The sequence below is a fragment of the Gastrolobium bilobum genome, unplaced genomic scaffold, assembly GCF_033153095.1.
Source record: "Gastrolobium bilobum isolate Gb01-03AN ecotype WA unplaced genomic scaffold, APGP_CSIRO_Gbil_v1 utg5369, whole genome shotgun sequence".
Lineage (NCBI taxonomy): Eukaryota > Viridiplantae > Streptophyta > Magnoliopsida > Fabales > Fabaceae > Gastrolobium > Gastrolobium bilobum.
Window position 1 is genome coordinate 293,461 of NW_026899621.1, and position 19,466 is coordinate 312,926.

Consider the following 19,466-nt stretch of genomic DNA (forward strand, 5'->3'; position numbering starts at 1 on the left):
ACTGGTTCCATTCATTTGTTGTACATAATAAGTTAATTCAATACAAAGCAAAAGACCTTTAAGTTCGTGTTCGTCTTTTCTCTCTGTTATGCTTTTGCATGTTGAGCATCACATTCTGATCTTGCATGTTGAAGATCCAATATCATAAGAAATATCACGGATTGCCATTCGTGAATTGTGTAGGATTAGTTCTTTCACTTTTTCTTTTTTTTTTGTACATTAGTTCTTTCACTTTTTTTTCTTACCACGATTTATATTTTTCTTTCATTTTATTACTATTACATAAATTTCGTACAACATTCGTACTAAAATTCAAAAAAATTAAAATTAACAAGTACTGAATAAGGTTATAAGCAATACATTAAAAAGTTTAAAATAAATAATTATTGTGTATTGCACTGGTCAGTAGTCAACTACTAATACAAGCTCACTAAATCGAAATGACACGAAAAACATTTTTCGAGTAACACAAGGTTTCTGAATTTTCTTTTTCTTACCTTTGATACTCATAGGCCAAATTATGGTCTCCATCATGCGTTATAAGTACAAACATAAGTTTCCAACTGAAAAGGAGAGCAAGCAAACGGGATATAAACTTTGGCTTTGCTTAATACAATCTCTAGAACAACGAAAACATTTGAAATAACTTGGTCATTTTTTGTTACAACTTGCACCAAACATTTGAGATGACAATGTCAAGCACTAGAGTCAGGACCAGCCGGTCTTGAATTGAGAAGTGGCTGAAGAGCTTTGACAACAATTGTCATGTTTGGCCGGAAGTCAGCTTCATACTGAACACAAAGTGCTGCAACAGCTGCCAACTACAAATCCACATCAAATGATTAGTCACAGTCTGAGGGTAACAATTTATATATCTTGAATACTGAGTTCAATTTAAGTGAAAAAAATAAAGTAGCAAACCTTAGCAATAGCCTTTGGTGGATAGTCATTGTTTAGTTTAGGATCCACACATTGTTTAACTTTGTCCTCACTCAGCCTTGGAGTTGCCTAAAATAGTTTTAAAAAAATTTACCAAAAGTAGTGTAGACTACAATGGAAAAATAAATCAATTAAGATCGTTAAGGATAAACGAATTAGGGGGTAGACATACCCAAGTTACAAGACTTTGTTGCCCTTTGGGCATTGTGTGATCTACTGGCTTTCTTCCTGTCAAGAGTTCTAAAAGCACAACCCCAAAACTGTAAACATCACTTTTCTGGGTTATCTGCCCAGTCATGGCATACCTGAAGATGAAAGTAATCATTTTAAAAATAAAATCATAACATATATTAACATGAATATATACACAAAGGATAGTGTTTACTCATGAAAATAACCAACAAGAACCTCGAATATTCTGAAGATATATTCATTGGTGTTATGTCTACATACAATATTCTTCATTTTGCATAAAGTTATGGTTATGGTTATGATTAGTTATATGACAGTTATTTAGCCTGTTTCATGTTAATGGAGACCAGTATAGCTATAAGTTTTGTTTACTTTCAACCGAGCACAATTCACCACAATTGGATCTCAAGTTACACTATGATCAGGAAGGTAGAATTCAAGGGCATACTCTGGAGCATGATAACCAAATGTTCCCAAGACTCTTGTTGAATGTAGCCGAGCTGCTGTGTCAGAAGACTGATTTGTCAAGCTGAAATCAGCAATCTTGGCCTCATAGTCATTGAAGAGTAAGACATTGCTGGATCTAACATCGCGATGAACTATAGAAGGCTGAACCTTTTCATGAAGATACTCAAGTCCTTTTGCTGCACCAAATGCAATTTTTGCTCTCTGGTTCCAACTTAAAACTGGGCCAGGTTCAGCACCTTGTACACCCTTCCTTCCTGCAACAGCAAAAGCCTAGTGTTCAGTCAAAAAAACAAGAACTATTATTTCCTTAATAGAATAGTTACATTTTTAGGCCTACCATGTAATATGTCATGCAAAGAACCCAAACTTGCATATTGGTAAACCAAAAGTCTGTTGTTTGCTTCTAGACAATATCCAATCAACTCCACAAAATTTTGATGCTTCAGTCTTGAAACAACTGATAACTGCATAATCAATAGTGACATAATCAAGAGTGTGACAACACCAAGATCCAAAACATTGCTTCAATGGATTTACAATCTCAAATAAAAATCTTACCTGAGCCGCAAAATCGGAGTCAGGTTCTGGTGAAGAACTAGTATCCAGCTTCTTAATTGCAGCATCAGTACCATTACTCAATTTTGCATAGTAAACCCTTCCATAGGAACCTTCGCCAATATAAGCCTTTTCACCAAAGTTTCCTGTTAACCTATTTAACTCGTCCAATGGCATAACGGGTATCTCAATCGGTAATCCTTGCTGTGGAGCACCACTCTTGACAACATTGCCCCTTGGCTCTCCTCTATCATTGCCTATATTCATAGAAGGTTACATTACTCATAAACCTTGAAGAGGAAAGGTAATATTTAACCAAGTGATATGTGTAAAACAATACATAAAAGCATCATGTCCCTTTATTAAGGTAATTGCAAAATACATAATTAGGAAAGTATTATAGAGTATATAGTTAATTTCTAGAAAATTTGTGTCAAAGATTGGATACCATTCCACATAAGCCAATGATGATAATTTATTCCATACATTTAAATGGACTACTCAATCCAGTTCTTATACTTTGGCTTTAAATTGTTCTGTGACTGTCCAAGAATAAGCAAAAAAAATTCTAGCAATAAGACCAAAAACAGTAGGAGCACCTATGTTCAAGCCAAATGAAAAGAAAAGGAACCATATATAAAAATGAATATGTTACCTCCTCCACCGTAGGTGTTACCCCCTCTAGGTGGTGCAGTGTATTGGTTTGCAGGTGGGCCACTGCTCTCTTCCTCTGCACCTCCGCAGCACAACATACTTCAAATAGTCCTAGCTGCAATCTCAATAAGCCATCCACTATAAACTATATCGAATGAATCACCTGAAAGTACTTCAAGACTCAAAAAATTTCCACCATATAGCTCATTGACACAAGTGTTAATAGGGAAGCTAGCCTTCAAAATTCAAATTCACTGCCACCCACAATTTGTCTTTTAAACTGGTTTAGAAAAAAAGGGACAAAATCCCCTCAACCTCAACCTCAAGAATTTCTCTCCAATTCTACACATTTTTTTTGATAGACGGAGATAAAACACATAAGCAATAAAAACCGTTTGTTCCTATAGGATCAACTTAATACACATTATGTAATATCAAAAATTCTATCTTATTCTCTAATCTTGAAGAAGTAATAAATTAATTTCTTGTTTATGGATAAGAAAACTCGCCTACCAATAATTGTCAACAATAACAAAACAAAACTGCAGAATTATAAATGTGTTTCGGCATGTTTGCAAGACAAAATCAACCAAGTATATAAAATCAATAAACATTAAAAAAATTCAAACCCTCCTCGGTTTATAATACATGGAAATCTACAAGTAATTAAAAGAAAAATGGAAAAAACATATAATAATATGTGACCTGATCAAACCAGGAAGCTAAATGAGGTAATATGTGATGAACGACAGTGGCAGAGACAAAGAAGGATTATTATTACGAAGAGAAAATAATATACAATAACTCAGGGAATATTAGGAATGCAGAAGAAGGAGGAGGAGAATGCGGAATTGGGTGTTTTTTTTTAGTTCCAAACTTGTATCGTATGTAATGAAGCTCCGTTTTGGAACAAAGGCACATGTTGTTGTGTTTCCCGGGAATATCGGTTGGGTAATGAAAAGCTTATTAACGGAAAAACCAGAAAGGTAACATAGTGCGCCAACCTTGCGAGGGTTGTGTTGTGTTGAGTTGTGTTATTGTTGTCTACGTGCTTCCCACGATGCACGTCCTTCGGTCATTGCCTCCTATTTTAATGCTCTCTTTATGGTTTGTTATTCTCATCTAACAGCAAATTACACAACGTTCAAGTCAAATGCGTATAATATAATTAAAAAGTACATTAGTTACACCATACTACGAGGTCCCTTAAGTTACATTTCATGCAAAGATTTAGCAATACCTGTGTGGCCGTAACTCTACAGACTACAATTTTAGTTATTCTAATATAAATTTATTTTTAAAATGAGTTATTAAGAGCGTATTTATTTTTTTAAGTTTTTAGTAATCTAATAAAAATAAATTCACTTTAAAAAGATTTATATTTATATTTTGGATTGAAAGAATAAACACTTTTTTAATTAAATAACTTGGTTTCGAGAATATTTTAGTAACTTATGATTATTAGATTTATTGAAGAAAGAAAGTAATGATAGTTAAATTTAATAAAGAAAGAAAAAATCAATTTTAATGAAGAGAAAGGGTTTGATTTTGTTACTAACTTATGTTAATTAATTTTTGTTTTATTAGTTAAAATTAAAAGAATAAAAATATATCATTTAAAATAATTAAATAAATTAAATAAAAATAAACACCTCTTATTATTCTATAGTTATATTTTTATTTTACGTTAATATTATGGGCTCATCCTATAGGCTCATATTTTAGAAGGTCCAAAAAAACGACACATCAACACTACAAAGAAAACTAAGAGAAATAAATGAAAGAATCATTATTCGATCCTATACGACAGCAATGGATTATATAATGGACTCCCATAAAAGTTATTAAAGGTTTAGAATTTTACTGTCCACAAATAAATTCTATAAATAAGAGGTAAAGCTACTACAGCTACAAGTATAATATTTTTTACTCTATCTCTACTTATTCTAACTGTGTACACACATTACCCGTTGTTATTTTCTTGTGCACAATTATGTGCTTGTCTCAAATGTATTTTCTCTATGGATACTTGAGATAGCTCTTAGATTCAAGATGAACACATTAGTTTCTGACTAGATATTTCTATCTCCAAGATAGAACAGTTACATTCTTATTTAATAAATAAATCATAATTATTACTTATTTCAATGAAAATTTTAAACTAAAATTTAATAATAATAAGTAGGACTAGTAATAAAGTTATTATCTTTCTTCATTAAAACAAAAGTATTCTCTTTTTCATTAAATCAAACTCTTCTATTCTCATCATCAAATGGGTAAAAGTATAAATTATTATTGTTATAAAAAAAAAATATAAATTATTAAAATATCAATAAATTAAATTTATTTTTAGAGATAATTTATAAATATTTTTATCCAAAATAAAGTTAGAAATGAACGGTGAGGTCAGGAACCCCTCGAGATGGAATCATACTCCACGTGAATTAATTGCTGAATATAATTTGTCATTAAATTTTTAATGACAAATTATGACTTACTCCTATCTTCGGCTTTTTGACCCTTATAACCTTTTGGGAAAACATTTTCTCCTCCAAAGACACATAGTATAAGTGGGGCCTACAAAATAGTGGAGAGAGAGAAAAATTCAAAGTGGGATCCATTTATGCTATGAGTCTTTGGTAGGAGAAAATGTTTTCCCTAACCCTTTATTAATAATTAATTATCAAATTGACTTTCATTATAAACTATTTCAAAAGTTTAACCCCTTTAAAAAATATAACATCAATCTACTCTTGTTTGACCGTTGACCACCAAGCCTACCCGGATACATCCCTTCCTACCCGGGTATTTTTTGAAATTTTTTGCCTACCCGAGTAGGAAAGAGTGTACCCGGGTATTGTTCTTGTCACCTGAAAAATTGCTTGAATTATTTACCCGGGATAGAGAGGGGTGTAACCGGGTAAAACCATTGTTCTGGACACAGTTAATGGATACAACTTTAGAACAACTTATACTTACAATTTTCCTGTGTAAGTCAAATTTCCCAGGATAGGAGGGATTGGTCCACTTAACATGTTACAACTCAAGTCTCTGGATTGATCAAATTTCATAAAGTACATTTCAGAAACTATCTAAAATGCTTACAAGACAGCAAGTGCTTGCATGAGACCGATCACTGATGGAATATTTCCAAAGAGTTTATTGCCTTGCAATGACCTACCAAATTCAAACAAATCTATCAAGAATTTCCAAGGGAAGGGAAGTGGAAAACCAAAAACTACTCGATAAAAAAATAACTTAAAAAAGGATTACGCAACACATACGAGGTTGCTACTTGCAGAAATCCAATGTTGAATGGTATCTCTCCAGTTCTGGTTGTAGGATAAATCTCTGGCATCAATAGAAGACGTTAAAAAGGTAAAAAGAAAATAAGACAAGGGAAGGCAAAGTCTGTCATATAGTTGGATTACATACAAGACCTGGAAGGCAGTACAGTTGCCTATGTTTTCAGGAATACTTCCTGTTAGGCTATTGTTTCTCACATCACTACAAAATACAAGGAAGAAAATAATCAGAATCTAATAGGCTATCCATTTAGCCGGTACACCCCTCCTTATCTGGGTAAATAATTCAAGTAATTTCTTAGATCTAAGAACTATACCCGGGTACACCCCTCCCTATCCGGGTATGCATAAAATTTCAAAAAATACTCGGGTAAGGAGGGGTGTACCCGGGTAGGCTTCGTGATCAACGGTCAAACAGGGACAGATTGGTGTTATATTTTTTGAAGAGGTTAAATTTTTGAAATAGTTTATAATGAAGGTCAATTTGATAATTAATTATTAATAAAGGGTTATAAGAGTCAAAAAGGCCTTATCTTCTCTAAACACATGATGATATTAAATAAGACATAAGAAAATCCTCGCCATAAGATCATGGATATAATCATTGGTAATGTGTAGGGAAAGACTGTTAAAGCTGGCCCAATTTATAGAATAATTTTTCTTTCTTTTCTTTGGTCAAGTAGGCTCAAACTAAAAATGAATTTAGGCTCAAATTGCCCAAGTTGTATTGGTTTAACCATTTTATTTACTGGATTTAGGTCGGAACAACCATGATTCTTGGCGCAGACAAGAGAGCTGGCTCACCATTTTAACAACTCTAATTCAATGATGGTCACAACTTGTTGACTTGTGGGGATGATCAACCAGTTCTTCTGATTCTAAAGGAGTAGCACGATACATTCATACGGATAACAAATGCTAGATTTATTGACAAAGTTTTAAATCATTTTGTGACAAGGTTATTTTGCTTTTCACAAAAGTCATTCCCCCCGGAGGATTTTCGTCAATTTCTTTATACTTCCTTGATTAACTCATTCCCATGAGTTTGGTTTTTCGATTAATATATCAAGCCTACACAATTTTTAAATAGTATGATTTTCCTTGCATGAATTTCACTCGCATCTTATAGCATCCTCAATTTACCAATGTAAATTTTCATTTCCAATATTCAGAAGCACATGCTTTTTCCTTCAAAAAGGAAAAAAAAAAAATGGATATAAAGCTGAAAACCAAATTGAACGTAAGCCTCAAGTCTAAGTCAGGCTGTATGAAACTGAAAGAGAACTTATGGAGAGAAAAGTGGAGCACTAGTGCTTCATTCTTTGCCACAGAGCAAAATCTTAAAACAATCGTTACAGAATCTGTACAATAATCGCTTGGACATCTCTAATATAGTATATTTACATCTCTAATCTTCTTTCCAAATACGACCAGTGATTCTCAACTTCAACTCCTGTCTATCCCCACCAGAAAAATAAAGGGCTAGATTCCTCTGAATGATAAGTCCATCTTGACTATCTCGAACTTTTCTATGACTGTCACGAATGCTCCTTGGAATTCCTTGCCATATAAGTTTGCGGCCATTTGCACCAACTTCCAAGCTGTAGCTGAATTTCTTTGCTTCGTTGTCATCGCCCATAAACCGTAAAAAGGCCATATAAACTGGAGCAGTCCCAAGCTGGAATGCCTCAAAGTGCAAGCAGAATTGTCTTCCAAAACTATTAAAAACCTGCAAGCAAGAGACTTCAACATCATAAAGGTCACAATAAAATTTGTGATGACATGCATTCAGAAGAGAAAAGGTGAATCCATATATTAGCTTAGACTAAAGAAATGTTTAGATGAAAATCAAAGAGGAAAAAATTCCATAGTGCAACTAAATTCGATGCGTTCAAATTATTCATCAAAAGTCAAAAGACCACATGCGTCCGGTGTAAGTCATGTGACACATGATATGATACTTTTTTAACTGCTGCTCAGAAAAGCGGACTAGGAAAGCCATGTGCGCGCAAAAAATAAAATGTCACATATTAGAATATATGACTGAGAATTTACAGATTAAAAGAATCAAAATAACATGCAAAAATGTCAATCTACGAGAAAAATTACATCAAATCATTGAACGGGCCAGCTATTGTAATTCATTAAATAACACTTACAGTTAGCATCCATGTGGCACTTTCAACTTCATGTGAATTTGCCTTGACATATCTATGATTGAAGGTGCACCCATCATGCATGTCAACGTTGTGATCATCCTTGAGATGGGCAACAAGAGATGGAATGTCACCCATCACAGAGCACTCAGATCCAGCATAGGGGCAGTTGTATGGACGAAATCCACAATTTTGCTCATGCTTAAGCTTAGTGTAGTATGGGAATATATCATGACAACCTAGACTCTGAAATCTGCAAGGAAGCTCCAACGATTCTGCCACTTTTTCCAGAGCCAAACACCTTATATTCCCAAGATCATGGTGACAGGTTGGGCAGATATTATGGACTTCAATCTTACAATTTGAACATAATGTATGGCCATTTGGGCACTGAAACACACAATGCAGCCATAAAGAAAATATTAGAAACTTAGAATTTAGAAGAAAATTACAAGACTGGATGAATTCACAGTAAACATGCGAAGTGAAAATAATGATTGAAGAGTTTTAGTAGGTTCTAATAACCATCTACAATAATCCAACTGTACACTCAGAAGAACAGGCAGCCCAATGCATGAGGGTCAAGACGTACACAGCCTTCCGTGAAAAGTTCCAACAGCAATAAAACTAAACTAGCAACACCTAAAGTCCATACAAGTATTAATTATTAAATTTTTTATTATTTTTTTAAACTTCTCCTTTCTACCCCACCTGGGTGTAATCTCAATTAAAATCCACTCTCCTTAGCATAAGTCATCCAACTCTACCTGGGATCTCAATCGATATCTATAAATATAATCTTAGAATCTGCAAGTCTCATTCCTGACCTTCCTTTTTAGTAACAAATGATGTGGAACAAATTTGTCGAATTTCGACAACTACCATGAAAGTCAGTGACGAAGGGTGGAAATGAGTCAGGCCTAGCCTATTTCTCAAACATAATGCCAGGTCCAGGCTATTTACCTGAAAGCCTATTTGAAGGCCTGCTTTGTAATAAGGCCTTTAAATAGGGCAATAGATCTATATCTAAATATGCTAACGAGTCTAAGCCTTTAAATAGACTAGCAAGTCTATGATTTCAAAACATTATAGCAAACATTCAATATAAGAATAATAATATATTATTTATATGTACTTAAATAGGCCAGCCCATTAGGCCCAAAGAGCTTTTTAGATATAATACAGTCTGACTTTTTAACTAAATAGGCTTTTCAAAAAACCTTATACTAACTTATTTATAAAATTGGCCTAGGCCAGTCCAGGCCTAATATGGGTCAAACTATGCCCCCTACAGACTGTCTGGCCTATTCCCATCCCCAACAATAACTTCATGAAACCCCAAGTATTAAAGATATCGAATTTGTTCATCCTGATTCCCTTATCTCTCCATTCATCTCTCTCTCAAGATCAATGACTAAAGTAATCCCACATTGTCCAGAAAATTAAGTTTATTAAAATGAAGTTTTTTATGAACTAGCATTAAGCTGCATGATGCAGCCTTTGCAATGGAGGAATGAGTAAACAAGTGTTATTATCTTCAGATATAAAGGATAAAAATGCCACTATTCCTATACGTATATGCCTATATCTATTTCATGTGTGAATCATGTATTATGAGAAAAGGTTTTTCAAAAACACACACAGACACCCAAATAATAATAATAATAATAATAAAGAAAAAGAAATTGCAAGCACTGCACCTGGTAAATTGGGGGATACATCAAATTCTTGCAAACAGGGCACCCAAGTAAGTCATGCACGCCATTCTTTGAACTAACTCCATTCTTTCCGCTCAACCCAACAGCAGATTTTGTAAATGTACTGTTACTTTTGGCCTCAGATTTAGCCTTGCCTGTTTCATAATCTGAAGACATCAGGTGAGATTCAAGAACTTCTTTGAAAGCACTTCCTCCCGGAGCCATTGCGCACCAAAGATCCACAGTATTTTTTTTTCCAAATGACTAGGAACCAGAGCTCCACTTTAGTCAAATATCTTCTGCTCTGAATCTATATTTATGGCATGCTACATCTGTTAAACAGAAAAAATGGTCAATGCATAAGAACTTACATAGTAAATGCTATGCTACTATAGTCAAACTTTGATATTCTTTAGTTGAAAATATTGGGGAGGGGGGAGATTTTTAAAACAAATACAGGCAAGAACAACTATGATGTGTTTCTTCAGTCAGAATAATGACCTTCCATAGTTTCCCCACTATAATTTAACCCTGGTAAGCTACATTCACATGCAACAGTAACTAGATTAACTTCAAATTTAACTTTTAGCAATACTTGCCAAGATTCATGGAGTCAAGAAAAGAAAATATGCCTGAAACAAGAGAACAACATCATGCAATATAGTTATCCCAGAATTCAATCTGTAAACTGAGCCTCTCACTGTCAAAGCAAGCGACAGCCGACATGGATAAATTACGCAGCAAATGACAATTTTCACATATTATAAGCCATTAAAGCATAGCAGAAACATAATTTTCTTTTGCACATATCAAGCAAATGTTATGCCAGTCCATATTCCTCACTCGTCACTAAAAGTAGAACATATATTTGTTACCAAATAATACACCATTCCAACTGTTAAACTACAATGAAATTGTTAAATTGATATTTAAAGTTTCAAACTGCTTCAACTTGAGGAGGGAGAATACAACAAATAACATATCCAAAGCAAAAATCATAAATGAAAACAAGAATTCTATCCCCCCCCCCCTCCCCCAAAAACACAAAGGGCTACAATTGTTCTGCATATCTGGGAAAATCAAACCCGAATCAATATTAAGACAGAAGTCCTTCAGCAGGACATCTCTCACTATTAGCTAACATTGACCAAATCTTAGTGCTATATTTTTTAATACAATATCAAGGAAGCAAACAAAATCCACTTCATAACGGCAACCTGCAGTGCCTGTGCCTTCAATTCTACACGAACCCCAGTTGTGGCAGAAATTACCGCCCCTTATCTCTTCCGCGGTTTAAATTATCCACCAAACAGATCAAAATGAGACAGAGAATCACATAAAGAAAAGAATAACTTAGAAATTCAATCAAGCAGCATAAATCTGGTTGAATCTGCCACAATATTTACCTTTTCCAACTTAATCCAACCAATCAAAAACTGGAATAAACAGATAGGGGGAGACAGAAAAACAAAATTAAATGGAATATCTCAAACAACCACCCATTTAACAATTTATCATATGCAAGATTGCAACACCAGGTTTCTCACTTTCTCCAACAGCAACCAATGTCCATATATAGAAACACAAAACAATAGTCAATAGAAATCAGGCACAAAAGAAGCAAATACAGACAAATCTGAACACAATCGCCCAAAACCATCACCAATCAGAGGAAAAAACAAAAACCACAAGATGTGAACAACATATAATCCAAAATTTCAAAAAAATATACATATAAAATTAAAAAAAAAAAAAATACGCTCAGTTGAGAATTCCAAGCCTTATTTGTGAACATGTGTCAAAAACAATTCAAATTAAAAAAAAAAAGAACAAAAAAGATTAAAAAGCATAATGCAAATGGAACAAGAGACGAGAAACATATCGTACGACGAGCTCCGGAAGTTACGGAAATTACCCCCCCGCTATGGAGTATGTGGAGATTGAACAAAAAAGCGTGTCTTGTTGGTATCGATATGGATGCTGACCACCAACGTTTGTTTATTGTTTTCCTTCTTCTGCTTCGAAATCGCAGGATTTCCCTTGTTTTGTGCTCTGTTTCTTTCCTTATTTTTTTTTTATTTTTTTTACTCTCTCTCTCTCTTTTTATTTTTAGTTTTTTTAGTTTTGGGAAATAAAAAATATTTTGGATTCTTCGTCCCTGGAGTCTGGTCTCGACCCTAACGATACGTTGCCAACCCAACAAGGGTGGTCCAGTGAGTTAGTGACTCTTCCCGCACGCGACGTTTAAAAAGTAAACACCTTTTTTTATGCTTTTTCATTTTCTGGTTTTTTTTATTTTAATTTTGGGTTTGTTGTTTGTCATTTTAAATGGCACAAGTTATGTCATTTTAAATGGCACAAGTTATGTCATTTTATGAGAGAGATAGACACAGAAAAACAGAAATCATGGAAGAGAGAAAGTGGGTGATTTTTTTAATTTAAAATTTAAATTTTCTGTGTCTGTATCTCTCTTAAAAATAACATAACTTTATGTTATTTAACACTTTTCCTGGGAGAAGGACTTACAATCATTTTTTTCCTTATAATTATTTTTATTATCCTTCGATTGAAATTAAATTAATAAATATAAAATAACATTAAATAAGAGGTATTGTTTGATTTTGATCAAACAGTAATAAAAATAAAAATTTAGTGTTTGTCTTTTTAAAAAAACATAAAATTATGTCATTTTAAATCAGAAAAAGACATAAGAAATGAAAATAATAACAAAGAAAGTGGGTGATTTTTTTAAAATTTAAAATAAAATAAAAATTAAATTATGTCTTTTTCTCTTTTAAAATAATATAATTATATATCTTTTAAAAAAAAATTCCCAATTACAAGAAGTCGTAAGAAAAAAATGATGGTAAGAATAATTTCCCTCTAATTTCATTTGTTCTTCGATATTAATTTTCTTGCATTGTAATTGTAACTGTTTCCCTTAGTAAGTTGGTTCCCGTTCAATTTTCTTGCAATTAACTGTTTCCCCTAACGGAAAGGGTAACTTTTGGTAAGTTTAATTTCCCTTGTAGTTCTTTTATGCGAAATTATATTCTTATATTATATAAGATTCATCTCTCATGTTACACTCACATAAAAAGATGTATTTCACTTTTTTTCTTTTTCTTTTTTTTAAAAATTGGTGGGACTCACTTAATTTATCTCACAACATAAGATAACTCCTCTCATATAATATGAGAGAAGTAAAACCCTTCTTTTATTCCTTTTTTTCTTCTCTCTCTAAAATAATTTTCGTTCCTTAATTCTTTTGTGTTTGCAGTTATTATTTAGAGGATTGATGTTTTTTTTTGTAGAGAACAGTGTTTGTCCACTGTGTTTTATAGTATATAAATAAGGGGAAAAAGTTTCTGACGTTACTTTAGACAACTTTGTCTAATGTTCATTGAAACGACATCGTTTTGGAGTTGAAAATTAAAAAAAATTAGAATGATAAAGACTATTATAACCATGAAATAAATTAAAATTACAAAAATACCATGATTTTCGTCACAAAACGATGTCGTTTCGATGAACATTAGATAAAGTTATCTACAGTAACTTTAGAAAAAACAAACCCTATAAACAATGGGGTTTTCGTTTGTCATGCAACATGATATGGTAAAAATTTCTACAGACACAATATTTCAATATTTCATGGGGCTCACAATTTATGAAAAAAAGAAAACAAATAAGCACAGAAAACAAATATCTACAACATGACATGGTAACTTTTCCTACAACATAACTCTTATAAAACTCATAAACAGTTATGTAATGAAAATCATGGTAAGAAAGAATGAGAACAATTAAAATAACTGTCATTTAAAAGAATAAATATTTTTTTCTTTTTTTATAAGCTTACACTTATCATTTTTGTTCCTTATAATATCTTATACCCATTGTTATTATTATTAGATCAAAATTAAATCAATAATAAAATAATATTAATTAAGAATCACTAGTTTAATTTAAATCCAACGATAATAAAAAAAAAGTATAACAAGTTGTGAGTGCAATTTTTTGAGTGTGAAAAATGTTTTTACTTTTAAATACTTACAAAATTGAAAATTCATGTTTGCCCACCATTAATAATATTAAGCAATTATGTAAAATTAAAGTGCATCCAATATTTGCTTTTAATTACCAGGTTTATTAAAAAAAGAAGGATCGCTCAGATATTGAGTTTTTTTTTTTAACTCTAAGATGGATAATTAAATCTTCTTTTCGTAATTAAAAAATAATTTAACAAAATATGGTTGAAAAACCATTGCACTATCGAGAAATCAAGTTTGTAGTCTTGAAACCCTTATATGTAGAAAGAAAAGTTTACTTAAGATAAAGTTTTATCTTATTCGGAGAGTTTAATTTATTTTTATTTTAACAAGATCTTATTATTATAGTATTTTAAGAAAAGAGTTATTCTTATCACCAAGTAAGTTTAGCATCTCTTACCACCTCTCTTATAACTATCGGATAAATTAAATCCACAATTGTAATTTGATATAATTTTTCTTTCTTTCTCTTCAATCACTTACTTTTTTTTTTTTTTGGTAATCTCAATCATTTCCTTTATTTCCTCTCTCACTTTCCACTTTCCATTATATTTTAATGACTATTATTTTATGGTGATAAAAAATAGTAAGAAGCGATAAACTTAGTTGGTGATAACCAATGATGCACGGACACGGGACACGACACGATACGACACACCGACACGTTAATTCTAAAAAATGTCATATTTTGACACGTTGGGACACGTTTTGATATTAAATAAAAATTTTAAGGGTTTGTTTTTTCTGATGTTACTTTAGATAACTTTATCTAATGTTCATCAAAACGACGTCGTTTTGAGACGAAAATCATGGTATTTTTGTAATTTTAATTTATTTCAGGGTTATAATAGTCTTTATCACTCTAATTTTCTAATTTTTCAACTCCAAAATGACGTCGTTTCGATGAACATTAGATAAAATTATCTAAAGTAACATCGGAAACTTTTTTCCCAAATTTTAATATATATATATATATATATATATATATATATATATAATTTAATTTATATTTATACATATAAATAATAAGTCATATAACCAATCAAATATTTAAATTTCATAACATAAATATAAATATAAATAATTTTTAGTATTTTGTTAAATTTTCATCTTAAATTTCATAACAGAAAAAAATTAATTTATAAATTATTTCTTTTATAAAGTTAACAAAATAAAATTAAGATTTTTTTTATAAAAAAAAAAACGTGTCCGAGCGTTGACCGCGTGTCAGAGAGTTGACCGCGTGTCCGACGTGTCAGAGCGCTACACGCAAATTTTTTTTTCAAACGCCGTGTCCGTGCTTTGAAGGTGATAACCATAATATTCTCCCTATTTTAAAAACAACATTTATTTAAAGAAATTTGGTACAAAATAAATAAATAAAAATATACTTATAATCTCATAAAGTATAATAATGAGACTGATATTTTAAATTTAATAATGATATAATCTGATTTTTATTTTATTTTTTATAATAATATTTAAATGTCCTTTTTACTTGTATATATGTACATTAAACTAAAAAAGATTATACTTATCACCTCTTTTTCTTACTACCTCTTACTACTAAATCTTAACCGTTAATTTCTGTCAATCTAACAGTTATAATTTATTGAGTCATACTTATTAATTAATTATTAATTATTAGTAAATTATAACCGTTAGGTTGGCGAAAATCAACGGTTAAGATTAAATTGGTAGTAAGAGATAGTAAGAAAAAAAGGTAGTAAATATAATCTCTCCTTTTTTATGATATGAAAAATATTTATAACAGCTATTCTTTATGTTTTATATCCGGATATCATATCCATACATTTCGCGACAAATGGCCAAAACAACAGCCAACACAAAATGTTGCCTAATTTACACCAAAGTACAACTCTCTCAACACCCTAACATGCATTTCTACGCGTAGGTTCATACTACAACTCACAAATCATAAAATCCCTAATTTCTGTAACCTAACTCATGCCATTGTCATGAAATCCAACAAAGAGGGTCATGGTATTTACCTTGGGAGTTTTAACAACCAAAAAGAATAATTTTCCTGAGCTTTCGCATCTTCTTTCCTTACCAAGCAAGGGGAATCCGATAATGGTATAAAGATGATGTGTGCCTTTTGATGTTTATGGACATGAAAGTGAAAAGGAACAATCAAAGTGCCCTTTTCAAGATTGATGGGTCACCCACCATAGAAGAGAAGGAGCAGGGAAATTTTCAATCATGGAGAGGGGGAGCCCGACGAAAAAGAAAGAAATATGAGGAGAAAGAGTGTCTTTGATTGTGTTTAAGTGAGGTCAATTGACCTAATGGACATAAATTTATCTATCTCACTCACTTAACTCTCTTTCAAACTTATCATACAGGCTCGTGATATATTTATAGTATTATTCACTAATTTATTTTTAAGTTCCAGGTAACTTTGCTATCTGCATTTTTACTCTATAACTGACATTATTCTCACTTTTCAACAAAGGTGATTTTAATATATTTAATTAAAGCTCTCATCTACTCATTCCTTATTAATTATAATTAAATCTTCAATCATTTCATATTTTCGTAGTTTATAAGTTAGGGTAATTATAGTATGGGGTTTTGTGTGTTTGTCCTGCTGCAACAGAGGATCCTTGTTGTTGTACTTGCGAATAGAAAGATTCAGGTGATTCCCCCATCCTTAATTGTAAGTGTTTGATTATGGATTATTGTTCTTGTTATAATTTCCTACAAAACAAGTAGATTGATAATTTACTGAACAGTTATCATTAACACGGGGACCATTACAGAAAACACATGATATAATATTAGTTATGACATTTGCTTGTTGTGCTCTGGCATCGGCAGACAGATTATGTGACTTGATAGTGTTATTAAGATATGAAATGTGTGTTGCCAACATCGATATAACATCAAGCTCCAAAATTCCAGCAGTCTTCTTTGGTGTACTTGTTCTTTCCGTTGGCTACTGATAGTTGTTAACTGTCATCCTCTCCAATATTGCACATGCCTCTATAAATATATTGTCTAAAAGGGCTCCTCCATATGATGCATCAACTATGCTCTTCGTTGGTCCATTAAGCCCATTATAGAAAGTATAATTTTGAATCCACTCAGGAATGCATTGATTAGGACACTTCCTCTTTTTTCTTTAAATCCATCCCAAGTCTCACAAAAGTGATTCATCTTATATTTGCTTGAAAATTTTGATCTCATTCCTCAATTATGCTGCCTTCATGGGAGGAAAGAATTTTATTAAAATTTTGTTAGCCAACTCCACTCATCTTCGAATTGAATATGGTTGCAATGAACTCAACCATGTTTTAGCAAATTACCAGATCTGTACTAAAATAAGAAAAATCAAATACAGAGAAAAAGATCAATAACACTTTCAAATAACCAGATCCGTAATAAAATAAGAAAAATCAAATCAAAAACCTGCTGAATTTGACCGTCTTGAAGAAGATCACTCAGAGCATCATTGGCTCTGGTTCGCATAACACTTATTTCATCAGCACACTCAACCATCCGATTTATACGCTCAATCATCATATTAATCTCGTCGTGTATCTCGTATCCCTAGTAAAATAAGAAAAATCAAATACAAAGAAAAAGATCAATAACACTTTCAAATAACCAGATCCGTAATAAAATAAGAAATCAAATCGAAAACCTGCTGAAATTGACCGTCCTGAAGAAGATCACTTAGATCATCATTGGCTCTGGTTTGCATAGCACTTATTCATCAGCACGCTCAACCATCTGATTTATACGCTCAGTCATCATATTAATCTCTTCGAGGATCTCGTGCATAGCGGCGTTGATATCAGAGACGACGCGATCCATGGCGGCGTTGATATCAGGGATAACTCGCTTAACCGTATTATGAGTATGAAAAGACGCGCGGCAACAATGAATTTAAATAAATTTAAAAATGGGTCCTGGGCCTTGTGGTCTGGGCCCGTAAGACAAAAGGCGCTCCAAGCTTTATTTCACACATTACAAGATTTTTTATTTTTATTTTTTGTTCTTTTTTTTGAATTTGTTTTGTTTACATATCTGATTATTTACTGTGAAGTTTATTATCGTCAGTATGGATGTTATAAACCACTAAGTTTTATTACCAACCTAACCATTATTCCAGTTACTCACCCCATGTATGAAGTAGTCGTGCACTGGCTTATTTGTCCGCTCCAAAAATTTATTACTAAACTCCTTATTTCAATAATTTTCTTTTAAGCGTGCATGGTACATGGGAACACTAATAGAATTTAGTTGTTTTGATGTTTTAACCAGAATTTCTTCTTGTTGAATGATTAATTGAAGTTACTTTCCTGTTCTTATTTTAGCATCAGTTTTGACTTTATGTCATATACCAAGTATCGTGAAAATGAGTATCATAACCCTGTCGGAGTTAAGTTTACAGTGGTAGGAGAACTTGACATTTGACATTGAGACTGCTGACACTTGTATATGCTGTCTATTTCTTTGTTGTGGTATTATATACTGATTTAGTTTCATGAATCATGGTTAAATATTAATTAAAGAACGAATATATCTTTTATTTGATCAATGACAACAAGCATGTAGTTTTGTTCCACCTAATTAATATTTTGAACATTGTATTGTATTATTTTCTGAAGTTAACACCATTTGACTATTTGTGCTACTCGGTAATTTTTACTTGCTGAACAAATGTTTTGATTATGCACCACAACATCTGGTTTCTCTTGAACCCTTACTTTTATTGCTGAGATTTTTGCTGATGGTTCATCCTAATTGTTGCTGTCATTATTCATCAACCTAAAGTTTTTATAATTATTCATCTATCATTGGTTTAGTTGGGCTCTATATAATTTTTATGTGTTGGCTTGCGAGAATTTGATCAAGATGATATACACAAGTATATAAATTTGATATAGATGTGCAGGAAACATGCAAATACAGAAATTATATTGACTATCAGTATTAGTTATTTAATATTTTACTGTTTGGTAGTTATTTTAGTATTTTTGATATGCGATGTATTGTTATTGCTGACAGAGGTAGGCATTTGTGAAATAAAATACTTATTTACCGAAGAAAAAAAAATACTTATTATATTTTATGTGTCTATAAAAGTTATTTTATGTGTCACCTAGAGTAGGAACCATTCACATCATTAATTACATATTAACCAATCAAGTCATATACAAGACTTAACCATTTAATGATTCCACATTTCGTGCTTATATGCCAATAATATGTCAATTACAAGTCTAGACCATTTATTACTTAATTATATTTTTTAGTGCATAAGGAATTGTTATCTTACAACAAAACCAACTATGTGATTTAAGCACTTCAATCATCTTAGAATTACACTCTAAGATAACTAAGATAAATTATATTATTTTCAACTCATCCTAGCCATATATATCCTTCATGGTTGTGACATACATAGGGTGTATAAGG

General features: G+C 32.0%; 2 protein-coding genes across 6 annotated transcripts; both read right to left on the minus strand.

Moving 5' to 3' along the window:
- Window positions 1-695: 695 nt before the first annotated feature.
- Window positions 696-2,906, minus strand: LOC133292004 (probable protein kinase At2g41970). Of its 4 annotated transcripts, none has more exons than XM_061490369.1 (7): window positions 2,819-2,906; window positions 2,158-2,411; window positions 1,937-2,063; window positions 1,580-1,853; window positions 1,112-1,244; window positions 922-1,008; window positions 696-821 (listed from the first exon to the last, which is right to left on the minus strand). In XM_061490369.1, exons 1-7 carry the CDS (start codon window positions 2,904-2,906, stop codon window positions 696-698), a joined length of 1,089 nt encoding a protein of 362 aa, XP_061346353.1. The 4 variants fall into 4 exon arrangements, with proteins under 4 accessions (XP_061346353.1, XP_061346354.1, XP_061346352.1 ...); XM_061490370.1 differs by having other exon boundaries at window positions 2,158-2,399; window positions 2,810-2,906; XM_061490368.1 differs by having other exon boundaries at window positions 2,810-2,906.
- Window positions 2,907-7,293: 4,387 nt separating this feature from the next.
- On the minus strand, window positions 7,294-12,046 carry LOC133291999 (E3 ubiquitin-protein ligase SINAT2-like). Of its 2 annotated transcripts, none has more exons than XM_061490362.1 (4): window positions 11,882-12,046; window positions 9,970-10,298; window positions 8,273-8,659; window positions 7,294-7,842 (listed from the first exon to the last, which is right to left on the minus strand). In XM_061490362.1, the coding sequence occupies exons 2-4, from the start codon at window positions 10,189-10,191 to the stop codon at window positions 7,522-7,524; spliced, it is 930 nt and encodes a 309-aa protein (XP_061346346.1). In that variant the 5' UTR covers window positions 10,192-10,298; window positions 11,882-12,046; the 3' UTR covers window positions 7,294-7,521. The 2 variants fall into 2 exon arrangements, with proteins under 2 accessions (XP_061346346.1, XP_061346345.1); XM_061490361.1 differs by having other exon boundaries at window positions 11,854-12,046.
- Window positions 12,047-19,466: the final 7,420 nt, after the last annotated feature.